This window comes from Etheostoma cragini, chromosome 10, assembly GCF_013103735.1.
Source record: "Etheostoma cragini isolate CJK2018 chromosome 10, CSU_Ecrag_1.0, whole genome shotgun sequence".
NCBI classification, from domain to species: domain Eukaryota; kingdom Metazoa; phylum Chordata; class Actinopteri; order Perciformes; family Percidae; genus Etheostoma; species Etheostoma cragini.
This window is the reverse complement of record NC_048416.1, coordinates 18,527,003-18,545,625: the sequence shown is the minus strand read 5'-3', so window position 1 is coordinate 18,545,625 and position 18,623 is coordinate 18,527,003. Positions and strand designations below refer to the sequence as shown.

Sequence of the window (18,623 nt, the reverse complement as noted above, 5' to 3'; positions counted from 1 at the left end):
TTTTGCATGCAGAATGGTCCATGTAAACAATATCTTTTGCCCAAATTATGTAGCATGTTTGTTTTGTGTAGCCCAAACGGATTATACAGTTCTACTCAAGTAAAAATAACATATCGTCGTATAAATATAGGTTACTGCATTGCATCCAATTGTTAATTAAGTAAAAGTACAAAATTAGTATGAGCAAATATAGCAAGTAAAAGTACTCAACATGCACAATGGCCCATTTCAGAATAGCCTGTAACTGGATTATGATTAGTGGTAGATTATTTTGTACATCACTTGTACATATATTGCAGCTGGTAAAGATGGGGCTAATTTTAAATACTGTGTCTATACTGCTGGGTAGCTCAACCTATAATGACATCATAATGTATTAGTTGACTTATACTTACTAAATCTGCAAAGTAACTAAAGCTGTTGCACAAAAGAGAGTGGAATAAAAAGAACAATATTTGCCTCTGAAATGAAGTGGAGTAGAAGTACGAGTGGCATAAAATGGAAACACCCAATTAAAGTACAAGTATCTCAAAATTGTACGTAGGTACTGTACTTGAGTAAATATACTTAGTTACTGTACACCACAATTTTAAGTACTTTATACACTGCTGGTTAGTGTATTAGTCTATAAAGATGTCATACAGTAATTACATCATATTATATTTTGTAACTGGCAGTGTACGTAGAGTTTTATATTTGAAATATACAGTATACAGTGCTGCTCATAAGTTTAGGAACCCATGCTAAAGTTGACTAAAAGAGCAATACAAAAATCATCTTTGGGAAATTGATCTTAATGCCTTAATTAAAAAGAAAATTAAGAAAAATACAACCTTTAGAGACACCAATTTTCTTTTTCAATGAAAAATGTATCATAAATAAATGAATGTTCCTCCATAAATACAGGGGGCATAAATACCCCTAGGTTAAATTTCCATATAGGCAGGCAGATCTATTCAGATTTATTTTTAAAGGACAATTATTTCATGGATCCAGGATGCATCCTGATAAAGTTGCCTCGGTCTTTGGAGTTAAGATAGGCCCACATCATCACATACCCTTCACCATACCTAGAAATTGGCAAGGGGTACTTTCCATAAAATCATCTCTTAATGCAAATCAAAACAACTATTAGGTTAACTGAAAGAAAATCATGCCAATCTCTCACAGATAGTTTTTTACACAGTATTGGTACTTCTACTTTGACTTTACCTTTACTTCCTACCAGCCTACATTCCAAACTTTCTGTCTTACCAAACATATGTAAGGAAACTCCTGGATGATGTTGAATAGAAAATACTACTAGTTTTGGGACTGTACCAGTTAAAAGGACTGACACATGAACACACGGTGTAAAGCACCCCCTGCAGAATGGAAGGGAAGTCTCTGTGCCATAAAACTTCTCTGTGAAAGCCTGTTTCCCCCAGGATTTATAGCAGTAGTACAAAGTGACATTTGCTGATACAAGCTTACAGAATGAAACCCTCCATTGTGGCAATACAGATGTCAACTGGACAGCCAGGAAGTTGTTTCCGTATCCGTATTAACTGAATTAATGGGGAGTGTAATACTTTCTATTAAAAATCAATTTCCTCAAATATTAACCTAATCCTTTCTTGCTTCCTGCCTAAATTTAAAAAAAAAATTACATGTTGTATTCACTGACATAAACCCTAAAAATGTCTTTCTTACAAAGTAATGCATTTGAATGTTATTGCAAAGAAAATAATTATTTATTGAAATAGCAGTAAATCACAAAATTAAATTTAACTGTACACCTTAAGGTGTGGAGAACTCTAACTCCACTTAAGTCCAACAAACAAATCACTAAGCGTTTATGGTGACACTTTTGGCTGTCAGCGTTAGACGAAGATATGCCAAAAACATTGTTTACTACAACTTGACAGCACAATGATACTTGATAAATGTGGACTGGATTTGAGGGCTTCCTCTAACTTCTAACAGCTAAGATGAGAATAGTGACACCATGTGTTTAGATGAGGTATCATAACTAAGTTGCATAAAATTGCTCAGAAATCTGAGAGTTTAATGGCATTTTGTAGTCGATTGATTACACATGGCAAGCTAATGGACATGTCGATTATTAGACTGAAGGAAAGCCAATGTAACATTATAAGAAATTCTAACGACTGTGCAGATTTAAGATGTTTTGTAGACATCTGCTGTGTGCAGCTGCCTTGGCTGCCCCTTTTCGTCAAATCGTACTTCACAGCACTAAATTTGGTCATTTTCTGATGGGAAACTTGGAAGTGGGGTGAAAACAGAGACAGGATAAACACAAACCTAACAATACCATACATCCTGAAGCTCTGTCTCGCTCTCGCACACACACACACACACACACACACACACACACTCTGTTTGAGCTGCGGTACCAACAAACAAGAAAGAGGCTGTTTGTCTTTCCTGGGATCAGTAAACATCCTCAACACAAACAAGTTCCTCTGGAGTGAGAGAGGAGAAACTCACACCGTCAGGGCAGCTGCACTCTCACTCCACCACAGCCTTTGATGTCCTTCAGAGAGAGCAGATAATGAAGGTCCCTTACATCTTAATTCTTTTAATTGGAGCGTGGATGTAACAGGTCGCTGATACTTCACTGTCATTCTCTTTGGCTTGATGTGAACTAAAGACAAATTTAAAAGAAATCCTAATCCTTATTTTCAGGTTGTGAGGAAAGAATGATACCTCTCCAATCGGTACTCTCTAAAAAAGGAAAGCCTGTGTGGCCGAAAACAACCACAATATTTTTATACATATTTATGTTATTGTCAACAAATTCCCCCCAAAAAGGCTATAACCAACAGCACAGTCCTAATTCATTTCTACTGAAGACATTCATCTTTGAAACCAGCCAGTTGTGTATATATTTCTTTAAGGGCTGGGCTGTATATTACTCACACAGGAGTAAATTGTCAATTTGTTGGAGTATTTTCAGCTGCAGATTGATAGACATTTTGTGCTCTGGTGAGTATTTGCTGCAGCAGGAAGATATATAAGTGCAACGGTTCATCATTTATGTGTTTTGGACAATGGAGGTACATGGAACAGGGAATTCATCTACACAGACAACTCTTTTTGTTTTGGTCTTGTTTTATGAGATTATTTATTTATTGATTTTTTTAAATTCTTTTTATAATTCTTTGGGCATTTTAGCTTTTAATAGACAAGACATCTGTTGACAGGAAAGGGGGAGAGAAAGGTGGAAGACATGCAGCAAATGGCCAAAGGTCAGACCCGAACCCTGAACCTCCGCATGGAGGAATGAGCCTCTGCATATGGGCGCCACTATGCAAGGTGAGCAACGCAGGTGGTCATTTTATGAGAATCTTTGACAATTAAAAATATATATTGAGTATCATCAAACTTCTCCTTTAACTTCCAAGCACTACACCTCACAAGACCTTGTTCAGTGAAAGAGAGTGGGGCTTTCGAGACAAGTACATGTGTATCTGCGTCTTTGTTTTGAACTGTTGCTAAGAAACCAAGGACACTTTAACTCTGCAGCAGCTTGCTAACCTCCCCTTTGGCCACAACAGGCTGAAAAAATCCCTCCTCCATCGGGCCCTGGGTGAGACAGCAAGGCATTTGGTTCAGGCCACAGCTTGCACTGCAGCCCCAGGTCCTGTCTGGCCTCCACATAATGGCTTTTAATCAGTGACTTAAGATACAAAACCCCACTAGACCACACTGTGACATGCAAGCATCTCTTCAGTGGGCTCACAAATGTTTTACCTGATCATGTCTTCATCATAAAACAGAGCTAGGACAGAAAAGTTAGGCATTATTTGTGATTTCTGTCTAAATATGTAAAAAATGCTACTACAGCTTGAAATCCTGAGAACAACAAGCTTGTGTGTCTGTGTGTGTGTGTGTGCATTACAAGAATCTTTCCAGTCTTCCCTGCGTAAATATGTTTAGCCCCAGATGATCTTCAAGGGCTCGCTTGTTTGTACCTGCTGTGTCGTTCTGCTCGTCCACCCAGCATGGCACCCTGTAGCCCAGTATCAGCCTCTCAGAGATCAAAAGCCCTTGGAGATTCTTATCAGATAATATTCTTGTCCACCTTCCCTCCCCTTTGAGACCAGCCTCCTCACTCTGTTGACCTGAACCATGCACATGTTCCTTATGGCCCTTTGGCCTTTCCTCTTCTTATCACCATGATGGCCAGGCCATGATAAGACAGGTCCAGCCTCGGGATAGAGGGAGGGTACTGTCCACTCTTTCTTAAACTTCCCTGTTGCATAACTCGGACACTTCAGGGCAGTAAAGAGGTTATCTCAGCTCTGTGCATGTAGCATTGTGTTTTACACACTCACGAAAAGGAGTGAGAAAGTTAGATATGTCTCGCCGTGCAAATTATATTGATCATAAATGTGTTATATTGACTTGTATTGCACATAGATTCATTTAAATGTCTACAAAAGTCTTGCTTATTTATTGTATTTCATTGAATGTCGTAAGTATATTTTCATTTCTTCTGGGAATTTTAACCAGGATGAGACCTGATCTTTTTGCTGTCATCCTTGTTTCAAAAAGGCTAAAACCTGTTCCAACACAGACACTTTTGCTTTAAACACTGACATGTGTCAATCATGCGTCTGTCTCAGTATTCTATGCATTTATGAGTATGCAGGCTGAGCAGACAGACAGGGAGGACTGGTGTCCAAAGTCACGACCCTGCCCTGACCTGGATGAAGGAAATGGTCACGCTGCTCGAGACAAAGCAGGGCAAAGGAGAGTCTGAGGGGCTGGCTGGTCAGCCGCTAACAATGGGTCCGTGCTCTAAGAACGCGGGCCACACAAAGGCCAGAGAAACCCCCTCCTTTCCACTCCCACATTGCAATAGAGCTGGCATTTCACACTGGCCTGTGAACAGCCATTCAATCAAACTACTGTTTAACCTGACCCCTGGCTTACACAGAAATCAAGATGAGTCTGGCAGGATGTCTCCCTTAGCAGCCGTCAATTACTGCACAACTCTGTCTTTACTTCAGTTAACATTATATTCATGTAATTCTTTAAATGCAAGATGTTTCCTATTTTGTATTTTATTGTGCCAAATTCTTTTGAATGTTCTTTAAAAACATGTAATCAATAGGCCACCCAATAAATAATGTGTCAAGTGATGGGTGTAAGGGGCAATAGCTCCCTGGGGAACAAGAGACACCACAAGACCCTTCGTCTGGGTCAACTACCCTCGAGCCAGGGCTGAGAGAAGCAGCCACATGACCCTCTCGCTTGTCAATGGACTGCTCCTCCCCTCTACCTGTACATGGCTCGGATCAAGGTGTGGGGGCTGCATATCAAACAGACTGAGGCCTTTGATGTGGATGGAAACACAAACACTGATTTGAGCAGAGTCGTAACAGCTTATTTGTTCCCTTTAGTCATTCATTGAGCTGCTTGTTGAATGTGTATGTCTTCAAAGGGTTGCAGCATGCACCGGTGGTACAGTAGCCAAGGAGGCCCTGAGAGCGCCCTGGCCCAAGTGGGTTGTGAGACGACCATCTGGCTTCCTCTTCCTTAGATTTGATATTGATTTATTGGCTGTACATAGAAAGATAAGAGGGCACCAGCTGCCAGAAGTTTTCCTCTGCATCCTTACAGACAATGGGCCTCCTGGTCATCTATATCCTGACTAAATAGGTAATGCATCAGTCCTTGTTAAGTTTTCCAAGGCAAACACAAATCACACAAAACAATATGACATGTTTGTACAAATAAAATAAAATTTATAAAAACATCCACCAAAAGCAACACCAAACGCACAACTCCATTGAAAATGTCACAGCACATCTGCTAATATTAATCTCACATTAGGACAATCATTTATGGATCAGCACTTGAAACAATCATAACACAAATTTATTGTATTCAAGCACACTCACTGGTCCACAGGGCTGAGATAACAGTAGTTTTGGTGTTTGTTGTATTAAAGACTGTTCCCAGTAATGAGGTGCAAAATTGCATTTACTATTCCTAACAAACCCTGACAACCTTTCACAGTTTAACCCATCACAGAAGCCATTAATTCAAAATTAGGCTCCTATGCATAACAAGTCTCCCATTCCTGTTAAGTGAGCCGGGGAGTGCGGCAGTTTGGCCTGAGCCTTGTTGGTAGAGGTGTCAACATGGTGCCAGAGTGAATTGTACTTATGCCGGATTTTTCTCACCAATACAACCCCCCACCCTTAGAAAAAAGACACACTCAAATACAGACAGGCTTTGGTGTCACCCGCCCAGCCTGTTCCCTTCCCCCACCCTTTCTTCCCTTTCCCCTCCCCTGCCAACACAAGTCTGTGATGTGACTGTCTCAGATAATGAGGTGAGAATTTTATTACAGCAGTCTGTGAGGATGACAGCGACTCAGGCCCTCCATGAAGCCTCCCTGGTATCAGGCGCCCTCTTCTGACTGCTGGAAGGTCACGCCAGATGACTGCTCCCAGTCTCCTCCAGCAATGCACTTCAAAGTGGGAGATCAAGGGTTGACTTGCGCATGATACCCAGAGAATGACAATGCCTCAGCTAGCCTACACCTACTGCTACGTGCCAGTCTCAGAGACACAAAGGCATATAGGCTGCTCCCGCACTGCTTTTCTGCTAAGAGGAAGTTCTCATTCAGGAGAGGGATATACATACAGGAAGAGTGCTCTATGTGTATTCTCTATGAATACTGGTAAGTAAAGGCAAGGTTGAGACAGAGTGGCAACAGATCCTTGGTGGTGTCCCGTTTGATTGCTGAAGCATTTATTGATAAGATACAGCGTCACACTACTTATCTTTAGAAAAAGACATCCCATTATCTTGTGTATCACAAACCACACACACATATGACAGTGAGATCAAAGAAGTTTCCAAGCATTTTCAAAGTGGGCTCTTTTATTGCTCTGGCGAGCAAAAAATGTAAGCCTACCTCGGCATTCTTCTGTCGGAGCACGGTTATGATGTAAATGAGCTCCTCTTACCACCCTATAATCCTGGCTCTAAAGATTGTATTGATTTGCAAGTAAAACGATTCAAATACCCCTAACGATAGATAGATAGATAGATAGATAGATAGATAGATAGATAGATAGATAGATAGATTGTCCACCTTTGTGGAAATTTGTCTTTGGCTTCTCCAAAACATTAAAACACAACCAAGACATTGGATGTTGCATTAAACATATAGCATCCTATTACTACACACCATTAAACATAAAACAAGAATTGTGCATTGGGCAGAAACTAAAGCAGGGGGAGAGGAGGTAGGATACGGCCAACAAGAGAACATATACTTTTTTTTTTTAAACTTGTCTTTTAAATCACAGACTTTTCCAATCAGTGCCTCTATGGCATGGGGAATGAATGACCTCTTATAAATATTCCGGCTCGCCCTCAGGACGTTGAATCGACGGCCAGACTGGAGCAACTCAAACTCCGAGTTTAATGGGCGTGAGACATCCACAGATATCTGTCTGGCCTTTCTGAGTGCTGCACTGTCGAAAAGATCATTGAGCTGCTTAAGGCCTACCAGTCACCTTCCCTGCTTTTCTAACAATTTTGAAAAGCTTTGTTTTGTTTTTTTACATTCAGGTTGCCATACCAAGTGGTTATGTTTAATTGTTAAACACTTTCTACCAGATCCCTCTTTTGTTTTGTTTGTATTATAAGTTATTTTGTTATATTCATTTAAAACTAATTTCTTAACCATCACTCCGATTATTTCCACTGCATCAAAATGACTTCAATTTTTTCCGAGGTAAAAGCCAGTGAAACACACACACACACACACACACACACACACACACACACACACACACACACACACACACACACACTTTTCCACTCCAGTAGGTAGCTAGTGGGGGAGTTAGGGAACCTTCTTGTGATCAGGCTGTCATTTCCTCTGGTTGGCTCTGTTATTCCAGATAGCCTTTGTGGAGGAGCCAAGTGGTCCAGCCGCAGACAGAAGGTAGGCTCCTCGCATTTAAGGTTGTCAGCCCGGCAGGGGAGGGAGGCACTGCTGGCAAGCCGAGACCAGGAGAAAAACAAACACAGTGCTGAAACCAGACAGAGACAACAACTCTTCTGATTAATACAGTTGGACAGTAAATACTTTGTTTTCTTGGTACAATAAAGAAATATAATGTTGCACAGTGGCACTGCAGATGAAAAGGGAGGATATTACATTTATCTTTGCTGTGGTTTCCAACCCACTACATCGCCCCTCTTTTAATGAGCATCACTGGACAGGAGGCTGGTTGAAAGTGCAGAAGCACTTTATTAATCCCTTAATGGTGCAATTCAAATGTTGTCGTCGTATTACACAAATAGGCCCAAAATACACACACATGCACACATACACACAATCCATGAAAATGCATTACAAAGGAGTTGTGTCAGAGCGAAGGGGAAACCATGTTGGCTGGTCAGTTGAGGTGCATTGCCTTGCTCAAGGGCACATCGGAAATGCCCAGTAAGTGAATTGGCAGGTCACCCAGTTACCAGTCAACATTCGCCCAGGACTGAGCTACTGCCACCCCCAACACGTGTGTTTACATTTTTAAATAATGCCATGCTATTTTGGCCAAGATTCTCTTAAAAACAGATCTTCATCTCTCAATTAACTTTTCTAAAAAAAAAAAAAAGAACAACATTAGATGTAAAATAACAAAATGTATTTTGACTGGTACTTAGAGTAGCCTCCAAAAACATGCTTATGTACTTTCAGTTGAACAGTTTATAGCCTAAATCGTATATATTATATTATTTCACCCCCACCTGCCATACAGACAAATCAAAAACTTGGAGTATTGTAACACCTATTGAGACATTCAGAGTCATCCCACCAATCCCTAAAATGTAAGGTTACAATCAAAGGCGCCCCTCATAAGGTCAGGTGAAAAATTATGACGACTGGTTTAATTCAACTACAACTACAATTTGGTAACATGCCGTTGTGACCTTCAATAGAAATTAAAATTATGTGTGTGGTCTTACAAGTCCCTATTTTTTAAATAACATTCTGGATGGGGCCCTTCATCATAATGAGTACTTATAAAATGCTTATGTCCATGTCAGCAGTGGAAGAAAAACTCAAATATTTACTTTCCACCTAATCCTTGTGTTGTCCATGGGTCAAATCTGACCCATTTTCAAAGTTTCTATATCATAAATTTGTGTTTCTTTCAACCAAAGTGCCCAAATGGAACATGAATGATTCCAAAACATTGAAACGGTTCCAAAACAGTAACGTTGTACTGACATAGCTACAGTATACCCATCTCTGATCATCCACTCCACATTTTCTAATGTTAACAATTAGTCAAAATAATTCATAATTGTGCTTTTCTTAGCTCAGAAATTAGGTATAACAATGAAGTTTGTTGACCATTGAATCCCAACAAGAAGTGGAAAACTAGTGATAACAAGTTGGAATGAAGTTGGCTAAAAAGATGTAACGCAGAATTGGGTGATAATTTATACTTTGTCTTTCATAAACAGGTAACGTTAAAACAGACAGAGGACAACACAAGGGTTAAGTAAATATTATATTGGCATCAGAACTCAAGTACTTATTATGCAGAATTTCCCATTTCAGTCCTATGTTAATATAATTTTACTGGATTATACTGTATAATATGCATATATATATGCAATAATGCATTAATCAGGAGGCTTCACTAATTGTGCAGTTGGTAAAGGTGGGGCTAATATCAACAAATGTACATACTGCTGCGTATCTTAATCCATAATGATTTATTAGTGGAATTGTATTTTGTTTTAATAATTTGAAAATTTATAAGTAACTAACTAAAGTTATTAAGCAAACGTAGTCAAGTAAAATGCAGAACACTGGCTTCCAAACACTGTACTGTGTGTAATAATCATAGACAGTTAAAGAAAGTAATAATGGATTGGAAGGCTTCCGTGAATTTTAAAACCAGGTCAAAGAGCGCCCCCTTGTGTTACCGGGACGTGACTCCAGCTCACCTCCGGTGAACAGTGACGTGTTTTTGTAACATAACACCGCTTAGTGGAGACAGGAGACGGGTCCTCCTCCTCTACTGTACAGTTCTATATCTATTCTGCATAAACACATAATTTCTTATCCCTCAGAGACGAGTAAAAGTTTCGCAGGAAGCGGACAGTTCATCGGTGATGGCTTCGGTCAAAAAAGACGACAGACTGACCAGCTCTCAGAGCTTTGTGTGCGTCGGTTTCGCCGGGGTTTTCAGTAAAACCGTTACGTCGCCTCTTGAGGTGGTTAAAATTAAAAGTCAGGTGGGAACTTTTTATTGTAAGAAGGGTTTCTGGCAAAGTTTTGCCCTCATCTACCAGCATGAGGGAATTCGAGGATTTTGGAAAGGAAACCTCGCCTCTTGTCTGCGGTTGTTCCCCTACACCGCAGTTCATCTCACAACATACAAAAAGTAAGTAAAGGTTTAATCTTAATCATTTTGGCTTATATCGACCTAAAAGTTATCTTGTGGTTGTTTTTCATGTAGTTTGCTTAGTGTTTATGCCAAACAAGGTCCCATCCATGGTGACAAACTAATGTTAGCTTAGCCATCTTGGTCAGCTGACACAGAGTTAGCAAGTTTGTTTGGCAAACAGTGTAAAAACAACAACAACTAGAGAACACATATTAACATTAGTAGAAGAATATGTAGTCATTGGGTCAATTGTTTGACACGATAAAATAACCAAAGTGTTCGCTTAAATGATTTGTTTACTTTTATCCCTGCAGCAAAAAATGTACTTCCTGTTCTACCATATGTAAACATTCTATTTTATTAGCCAATCAGAAGGCTGGATTGGCTCAGTCGATACTTAAAGTGACAGAGGTTATTCTTGCTCTGAGTTTTGTCTCACAGGAGACCCTTACCCTCACCCCCCCCCCCCCCCCCCCCCCGAAAAAAACACCACCTCTCTCGCCTTCCCGATATTAGTGACAGCAATGAATGATAAATCGTTCAGCAATAATCGCTGCTGTATATTGAGTTTATAACTATAATGTAATACTATATTATTTTAAGCAAAAAATGCTCGTTCCAAGGTATCTAATGTGAAATGTGAATATGCTGTCTAACTTTGTCTTCTATGATAGTAAATTGGCCTGAGTGCAACTTTTAGGTCTTACTCCGCAGCGCTTGGTCTAGCAATGCGAGATTGGTTTTGGTCTAAAAGAAAAGCTGAAAATGAGAACTTGGGCTCTGGAAAGCTCTGATGGCCAAGGTTTTTTTAAATTTATTTTTTCACTGTTATCTGACATTGTATTAAGCGAATGATTTATTGATCAAACAGTAAACATATTAAATTAATTCATAACAGAAATGTGTGTGAGTCGAAGGCCTAACCATATGTATATGTCTATTCATACATAGAGTATGTATATGTGTATGTTGATACCTGGAGAAAGGGACATACGTTCTCGTCATGTCAGACGAAGTGTTGCCTGTGAGGTTGAAGTCAGGGCATAAACTAGCCATTCCTGCTTCTGTCGTGTTGCTATCAGGACAAAACATGCCGCAATGCATCCGGTAGCATGTCTGAATAACATGCAGGGGGCGAGGACCCACCGTCGTGTCAGTAATCCAGCGCGCAGTTATAAATATTTACTGTAGTGACTGTAGTGAAGCTGCCGCAGTCGGTAGACCTATACTCTCATGTGTGCTCAAACACCTGCCCTTTACTGTACTGTACATTCTGCCCCATGTTCCAGAATAAACCCTTTTAATCTTTGTCACGCACGCACGCAAATCTGAATCCAATGTGACATCTTCAAATGTCTTGTTCTGCCCAAATGAACATTTTAGATTTAGTAATCTATGTTTTGGTCTTGGTGAAGCCTATGATTATGTGTTGTGGTGTGTCAGATGAAAGCCAGACAGCCAATTTAGAGGTAAATTTAAAGAGCCATTGTACTGAGAAAGAGCTACTAGTTACTGGGCACATGATGAACTTGATCGTCATGATGTCAGCATTCAGCAACTGTTGTTTTTTTGTTTGCCTGATGATAAACCAGGCAAGGACTCTGAGACTGGAGGGAACACCATGTTTAGGTCCACTCTTTATCACACCATCAACAATAATTTATACTACGGTGTTTTTTTTTTGTTTCACGAATGAATTTGATTATTACAAATGTTTGGCAATTGATTTTCTGTCTGTTGACTAATCGATTAATTAACTCATTTTCTAAACGTTTGGAGTGAAAAAAAAAACATGCATTCACAGGGAGGTGTTCTGCTTATAGGACAATCAGGTGCACAATAAAACACACGAAACAGAAATAGAATGAGTGCACTGAAAAACCTCCGTCTGTCAAATAAAAATAATAACACATTTTGTTACAGCTTTTCAAAGTAGCCTACTTAAAGACACTTTACCACAAAACCACTACAATAAAGGTCCAGTGTGTAACTTGTTTAGTATTTCATTATCAAAATCGGTGTTGCCCGTTCACAACCTTTTCGTGAATGTTTACCACAACCATCAATTCCAAGTATACGTATTGGCTTGAAATTTTACCTTTCCATTCGTACCTACCTTTGCCAAGCGTGGCTCCTGTGGCACCATTAAGATGCTACCTAGCACCCACCTGCCGTTAGCATTCCATTGACTGCCATTCATTTTGACCTCACTTTGACAGCAAATAACTTTACATCTGAAGCATTTAAAGCCTTCAGTTTTTCATTGTTTATTTCTAAAGAAATATGAAAATGTGTAAATGGCTCCATTAACTTGTATCTCACGTTATTGCTCCGTACCAGACATTTTTATAAAAGTAGGCTAACGATTGTGCCATAACCACGCAAATTACTGTTGCATAGTAGATGAATTACCGAACAGTACAGGAAAAGCTTATAGGCAGTTTGATTTACATTAGCTGTTTAGGTTTAATTACTAACGTTAACTAGCATTTTAGTTTAGCAATAATTACCCTGTGCCTATGTTTTCTCCTAACTCTCTCTCTCTCTCTCTCTCTATATATATATATATATATATATATACACACACACACACACAGTGGCTTGAATAACTTTACACAGCCATGCTAAAGAGGAATAAAAAACATCTTTTGGAAATTGATCTTACTGCCTTAATTCAAAAAATGTAGGAAAATCCAACTTTTTAAGGACACCAGTTTTCTTTCTGAATGAATAATGTATTGTAAATAAATAAATGTTCTTCCCTTTAAATACAGGGGACATAAGTATACACACCCCTATGTTAAATTCCCATAGAGGCAGGCACGCCAGTTATTTTATGGATCCAGGATACTATGCATTCTCATAAAGTTCCCTTGGCTTATGGAATTAAAATAGCCCCATATCATTGCATGCCCTTCACCATACGTAGAGATTGGCATGGGGAACTTTCCATGAGATCATCTCTTAATGCAAATCAAAAAACTAACCAAAACAGAGGACAGAAGCATTCACTTTCTGATCAATGCAATCTGTTCTCCTATTTTTGCCATCCTTTGTTTCCAGGATAGTCCACCTTCACATGGATGAACTGGGCTTCATCTCTCAGTGGAGAGCCATATTCGCCGGCGGACTGGCTGGTATTGCTGCTGCCCTGACCACGTACCCTCTGGAGGTGGCAGAGACCAGGCTCATCGTTCAGAACTGCAGACAGCCCACATACATCGGTGTAGCTCACACACTCTCAAAGATCTACAGTAATGAAGGGCTGCTTGCTCTCTACAGGGGCTTTTCCCTCACTTTATTGGGTGTGTTTGCATTTTCCTAGCAGTAAGGTAGTTCTAATATTTCAAAATGTTCAATATGCACTCCTTATTAAAGGTATTCTTCTTCCTCCTGACAACAGTTTTTGTCTGCAGTCTTCCCATCATTTTCAGCACACATTTCATGAATGACATATTTTACTATAACTTACAGTTCACTTCATTTGTGTACAGGTGCATTTCCCTTTTCCATAGGATGCTATGCAGTCTACATGAACTTGGACAAACTTTGGCAGGAGCCTCCTTTTCGCTTCACTCCCCTTCAGAACTTCATTAATGGCTGCCTCGCAGCGGGAGTGGCCCAAACACTCTCCTACCCTTTTGAAACAGTGAAACGGAAGATGCAGGTAATTCACCACTCGAACACTTTGCTTTCTCCATGCAGATTATTTTTTAAGGAGAAACCCATTTAATCAACAATCAAGTTGCTGCTCCTAGTCAGTTATCCAACTAATGGTCATTAGGCTCATGATCAATTAAGAACGTTTATGCTCTTTTAAAAGGAAGTATACATTTACAAGATTTCTAAAGATCACTCTACGTGACAATACAACTTCTCAGGGTGGCAGTCGCTCAGTCAGTAGGGAGTTGGGTTGGGAACCGGAGGTTCAATCCCTCGACGGACTAAAGTATGGTGGTGGACTGTTAGCTGGAGAGATGCCTTTCCATGGGCTCACTCTGACATCTCTTCATTAGTGCATGTGTGTGTAATTCAGGCCTGTGTGTAATAACAACAGAGTGTAAATTGTAATTTCCCCTTGCGGGACTAACAAAGTACACATTACTATTATTATTATTATTACTATTATGCAGAAAATTATTTAAGAGGTGTTTCAATTAATGAACTAATCCTCTTTAAATGTATCTACCATGACACGTTAAAAAATTGTTTCTCGTTATTCTTGGCTGAAATTATTTGTGAAAAAAGTGTGAACACAACAGATTTACAGTACAGTCATTTGTGTTGGCTGTATTACCTCATTTAGTCCACAGGGGGGAGGCCTTGGGCATGTACCTAAATATAGTTTAGCCTTTCTGGATCACTTAATGTTTTTTGAACATGGAAAGTCTACAATTTGTATATCATTAGCAGTTTTTAAATTGACCCTCAAAACAATTGAAACTGCTATAGCATTGGTGTGCACTCCTTTCCCGTGAAGTGATGTTTGAGATGCCTGCTGCATGTTGGGGAGGACACATGGGGAATAACAATGGCGCAGCAAAGGACAGAATACTACATCCGGTTTTATCAGCCTAATATTAGCTACCACAAGGTTCAACAGCAGCTGGGAATGTGAATGTGTCCGAGGTCTTCTAAAGCTATAGATAAGTTCTCTAAAGATAGCCGGTTACTATCAGACAGCAACAAGCAAGGTAAGAGTTGCGTATGTCCAGTTCACTAAACCATCACAACCATGTCAACTTACTATAAAGAACAATAATGATTTAACTTGGGGATTCAGCTCTTGTCTATGTCTCATAGTTAAACATTAAAAGTCAGGCAGAGAATAGATGATAGGGAAACAGCTGAGGATGTTTGCAGAAGCTTAGGGTATCTAAGTATTGTTTAACTCACGGGCCAGCTTAAAGTTTCCTCGACAAATGAAGCTGTTTGAACAATCTAATACCTCAATGGCTGCGTGTGTAACCTTTGCGAACCTTGAAACTTCTAAAGATACATTTCCTCTATCACACAATAGTCAGCCTGTAAAATTGTCAGCATGACTGTCTCTTACAGTTTAAGCTTTAATATGGTGTTAACTTACATAATTATGTATCTTTTTTATAAAGTTTCCTCTTACTGTTAACAAGGTTTGATTCCAAGTTTCCATCTCCTGTCACAGACGAAGTGTTGCCTGTGACTGTATTTTAACTAGGGTTTCAAAGGGGCAGACATTTTCTGGTAAATTTCAAGAAACTTTCCATGGAAAGATAAGCTGGGGAATTTTGGAAAACATTCTGATTTGGAAACTGTCATGGGAAATAATGGGAAATAATGGGATTTAATGGGAATTTACAAGAATGAAGTGGAAACGTTGGATAACTCAGACAAATTCCATCTTATACATAAACATTTTGTTTTGTTATAAGCAGACAGGCATGTACAGAGAATACACATGTTGAGTTTTTTGTCATTAGAACTTTAATAGATTCTAATACAAATTAATATTTGTCAGCAATTAAAACCATAGATCATTTATCTCACTAATACAAGCAAAAAGTGCTTGACTGGATGTAGTCCTAGGGCTCAAATCCAATACTGTCTTCACTCAGCTTCAATCTGCTGTAGAATGTTGGATTCTAGAAATGATTTGTGCAGTAGGATTCAGTAGGCTAAGTAGTAGCCAAAACCAATGACCTTTATCTTAAGGTAGCTAGCATGCTGTCTTTAATTTACTCTGGTTATGGAGCATGCTAAGCTAACTATCAGCGCTGTCTATTGTTTCCAGCCTTTTAAAAACAAGTGGGCTTTGCAATTAACAAACATAGGTTAATAGCAATGGGATATGTATTTGGTTTATTCCCAATAATTCCCGTTAATTCTAATATATTCCTATTCATTCCAATGGAAAGTTTCCAACTTTCTTTCCTTGATAGACTAAATGTTGTGTTTATTATATGGTTCTCTTGGCCCTATAATTTGAGCAGGTGCATTGCCATAAAAGTCAAATCAGTACACCACTAATTAGCAAAATACTGCTGATTTATAACTTAATTAAACCTTTCTCTAAATTGCAATGTGTTCTATCTGTACACATTATGACAATATTTTGGATCCACTGCTGTTCATTTTAACTTTTATTCTTTTCTCAGGCGCAGAGTGCCCGTCTTCCCCATTTTGGTGGAGTTGACGTCCATTTCAGTGGAATGATGGACTGTTTCATACAGGTTGTTAAAAACAAGGGTGTCCTCTCACTGTGGAATGGCCTTACTGCCAACACAATAAAGGTACCTTTTCACTTGTTTACTATTATTATTATTATTATTATTATTATTATTATTATTATTATTATTATTATTATTATTATTATTATTATTATTATTATTATTAATATTTATATTTATATCTCTGCCATATATTGTACTCTCGATCAAAAGTACTTGTCTACTTTATCTTGGAACTAAAATAACTGCACATGCTCAGGAACATGAGTGTTTATGACTGAGAGAGTTGTAACCCATGGCCTACGCAAAAGGGAGAGTGAGGACAGGGTGGGGGGGCATGGAAAGCAATGTTCAGTGTGTAATTCGTAAATCACGTGCAAGGTGAGCAAAGTCTGTCTCTGGAACAACATGCTCCACTCTCCAATTTCAGCTGCAAATGTCACAATAGTTGGACGCAGTTTTACAAAGTGAAGGCCTTGTCATGCAGCAGCTTTTTTTCCTTCACCACAACTGTCAACCTGAAAGAAAATAAGTTGTAGACACATTCAATTTTTTATTTGGTAATACCCAAATCAGACCACAACCTTTTCTGTGTGGATTTATGTTGAATTTATTCACATGAAGTGTTGGCCGCATCACACTGAAAGAAACTCATCTCTATCTCCCAACCTCTTTCCTCACAGATTGTTCCTTACTTTGGCCTTCTTTTCACCTGCTTCGAGATGTGTAAGCAGGGCTGCCTTTACCGCAACGGGTACATCGTCTCTCCCCTGAGCTACAAACTTGCACCGGGGGTCGACCAGAGCCTCAGGCCATACGAGCTGGAAGACGCAAAGCGCTACTTGAAAAACAGGAACTTTGGGTCAGAGGGGTCGTCTTTCAGAAACCGCTGGTGAAAGAGAAGATATCTTGTAGGGATGCAGGATTTAGAAAATGTCTTGATTCGATTTGCTATCAATTTTTAGGCTCAAGATTTGATAAAAATCGTTTTTTCAATTCAAAACTGATTCTCAATTTTAAAAAACGATTCACAGTATGTAAAATGTAGTTACTTTTCCCATGTGAGAGTATACAAAATGAGAAAAAAAAATATGAATCGATTTTTGGAATTCTATGAATCGATTTTGAATCTGTAGAGCTTGAATCGCGATATAAATGTAAATCAAATTTTTTTTTGCACCCCCCTAATATCTGCTGACCACACTTGACCAGCATATTGAAATACTTGTTGTGTCTATGATAATGAAATAATATTTCAGGTTTTAGGACATCATTTAAATAGATGGTAACGCCTTCTACAAAGACCTGTCAGCAACGCTCTACCTCTTTCAGAAACATTGTTATTTCATCTGATGGTATTATTTGTTAATGAAATGTTCCGTCACCCTTCATGTCTTTCCATAACTGTTTTTAACCAACATTATGTGCCTTGAGAATTAACATTTTTATTTTGGGGCTTATTCCAGTTATTCATATCAAATGCAAATGGTGCCATATGGTGTGATAGATTCTATATGTAATGTATGATGAATAAAGAAATGTGGATGCTTCTTATGTTATAGTATGATCAGTCACGTAAATGTACTAACATTGATTGTGATGAAAGACATGCATAAAACATAAAAATTTCATTGAGACAACTTCTCCAAAGGTGTTCTTCTTGTATATTTTTGTACGTCTTATATATATATATATATATATGTATAATGTGGGTTAACCTTGAGTCCTCATTGCTTACTTTCCTCTCTCTTCATTTTTTTTTTTTCACTTCAGTGAATGACTCCATGTTGACCTATAGTCAAAACAACCTGTCTGCACTTTGCTACTTGTTCACCTTGTTTCCAATGATTTTCCGTTTGTCTAATGATTATTTATGACAAAAGGCAATGCTTCTGGGGAGATATCAATCAGGCCGACTCGATATTTAGTTAGCATGGTTGACTAAGTCAGCTGATTCAATGATGTCCACCTCCAT

The 18,623-nt window shown here is 38.9% G+C and overlaps 1 protein-coding gene across 1 annotated transcript; it reads left to right on the top strand.

The window, feature by feature from the left end:
• Positions 1 to 10,002: 10,002 nt before the first annotated feature.
• slc25a43 (solute carrier family 25 member 43) lies at positions 10,003 to 18,288 on the top strand. Its single transcript, XM_034882718.1, has 7 exons — positions 10,003 to 10,439; positions 13,506 to 13,747; positions 13,937 to 14,109; positions 16,577 to 16,711; positions 17,332 to 17,561; positions 17,729 to 17,734; positions 17,831 to 18,288. Exons 1-5 carry the CDS (start codon positions 10,168 to 10,170, stop codon positions 17,542 to 17,544), a joined length of 1,035 nt encoding a protein of 344 aa, XP_034738609.1. The 5' UTR covers positions 10,003 to 10,167; the 3' UTR covers positions 17,545 to 17,561; positions 17,729 to 17,734; positions 17,831 to 18,288.
• The last annotated feature ends 335 nt before the right edge of the window (positions 18,289 to 18,623 follow it).

What these genes read in the sequence shown, in the direction of transcription:
- slc25a43 (XM_034882718.1), top strand. Translation starts at nt 10,168, where the DNA reads ATGGCTTCGGTCAAAAAAGACGACAGACTGACCAGCTCTCAGAGCTTT. An exon ending in CTTTTCCCTCACTTTATTGG is followed by an intron (nt 13,748 to 13,936) that starts GTGTGTTTGCAT and finishes ATTTGTGTACAG; the next exon opens with GTGCATTTCCCTTTTCCATA. An exon ending in CAGTGAAACGGAAGATGCAG is followed by an intron (nt 14,110 to 16,576) that starts GTAATTCACCAC and finishes TTCTTTTCTCAG; the next exon opens with GCGCAGAGTGCCCGTCTTCC.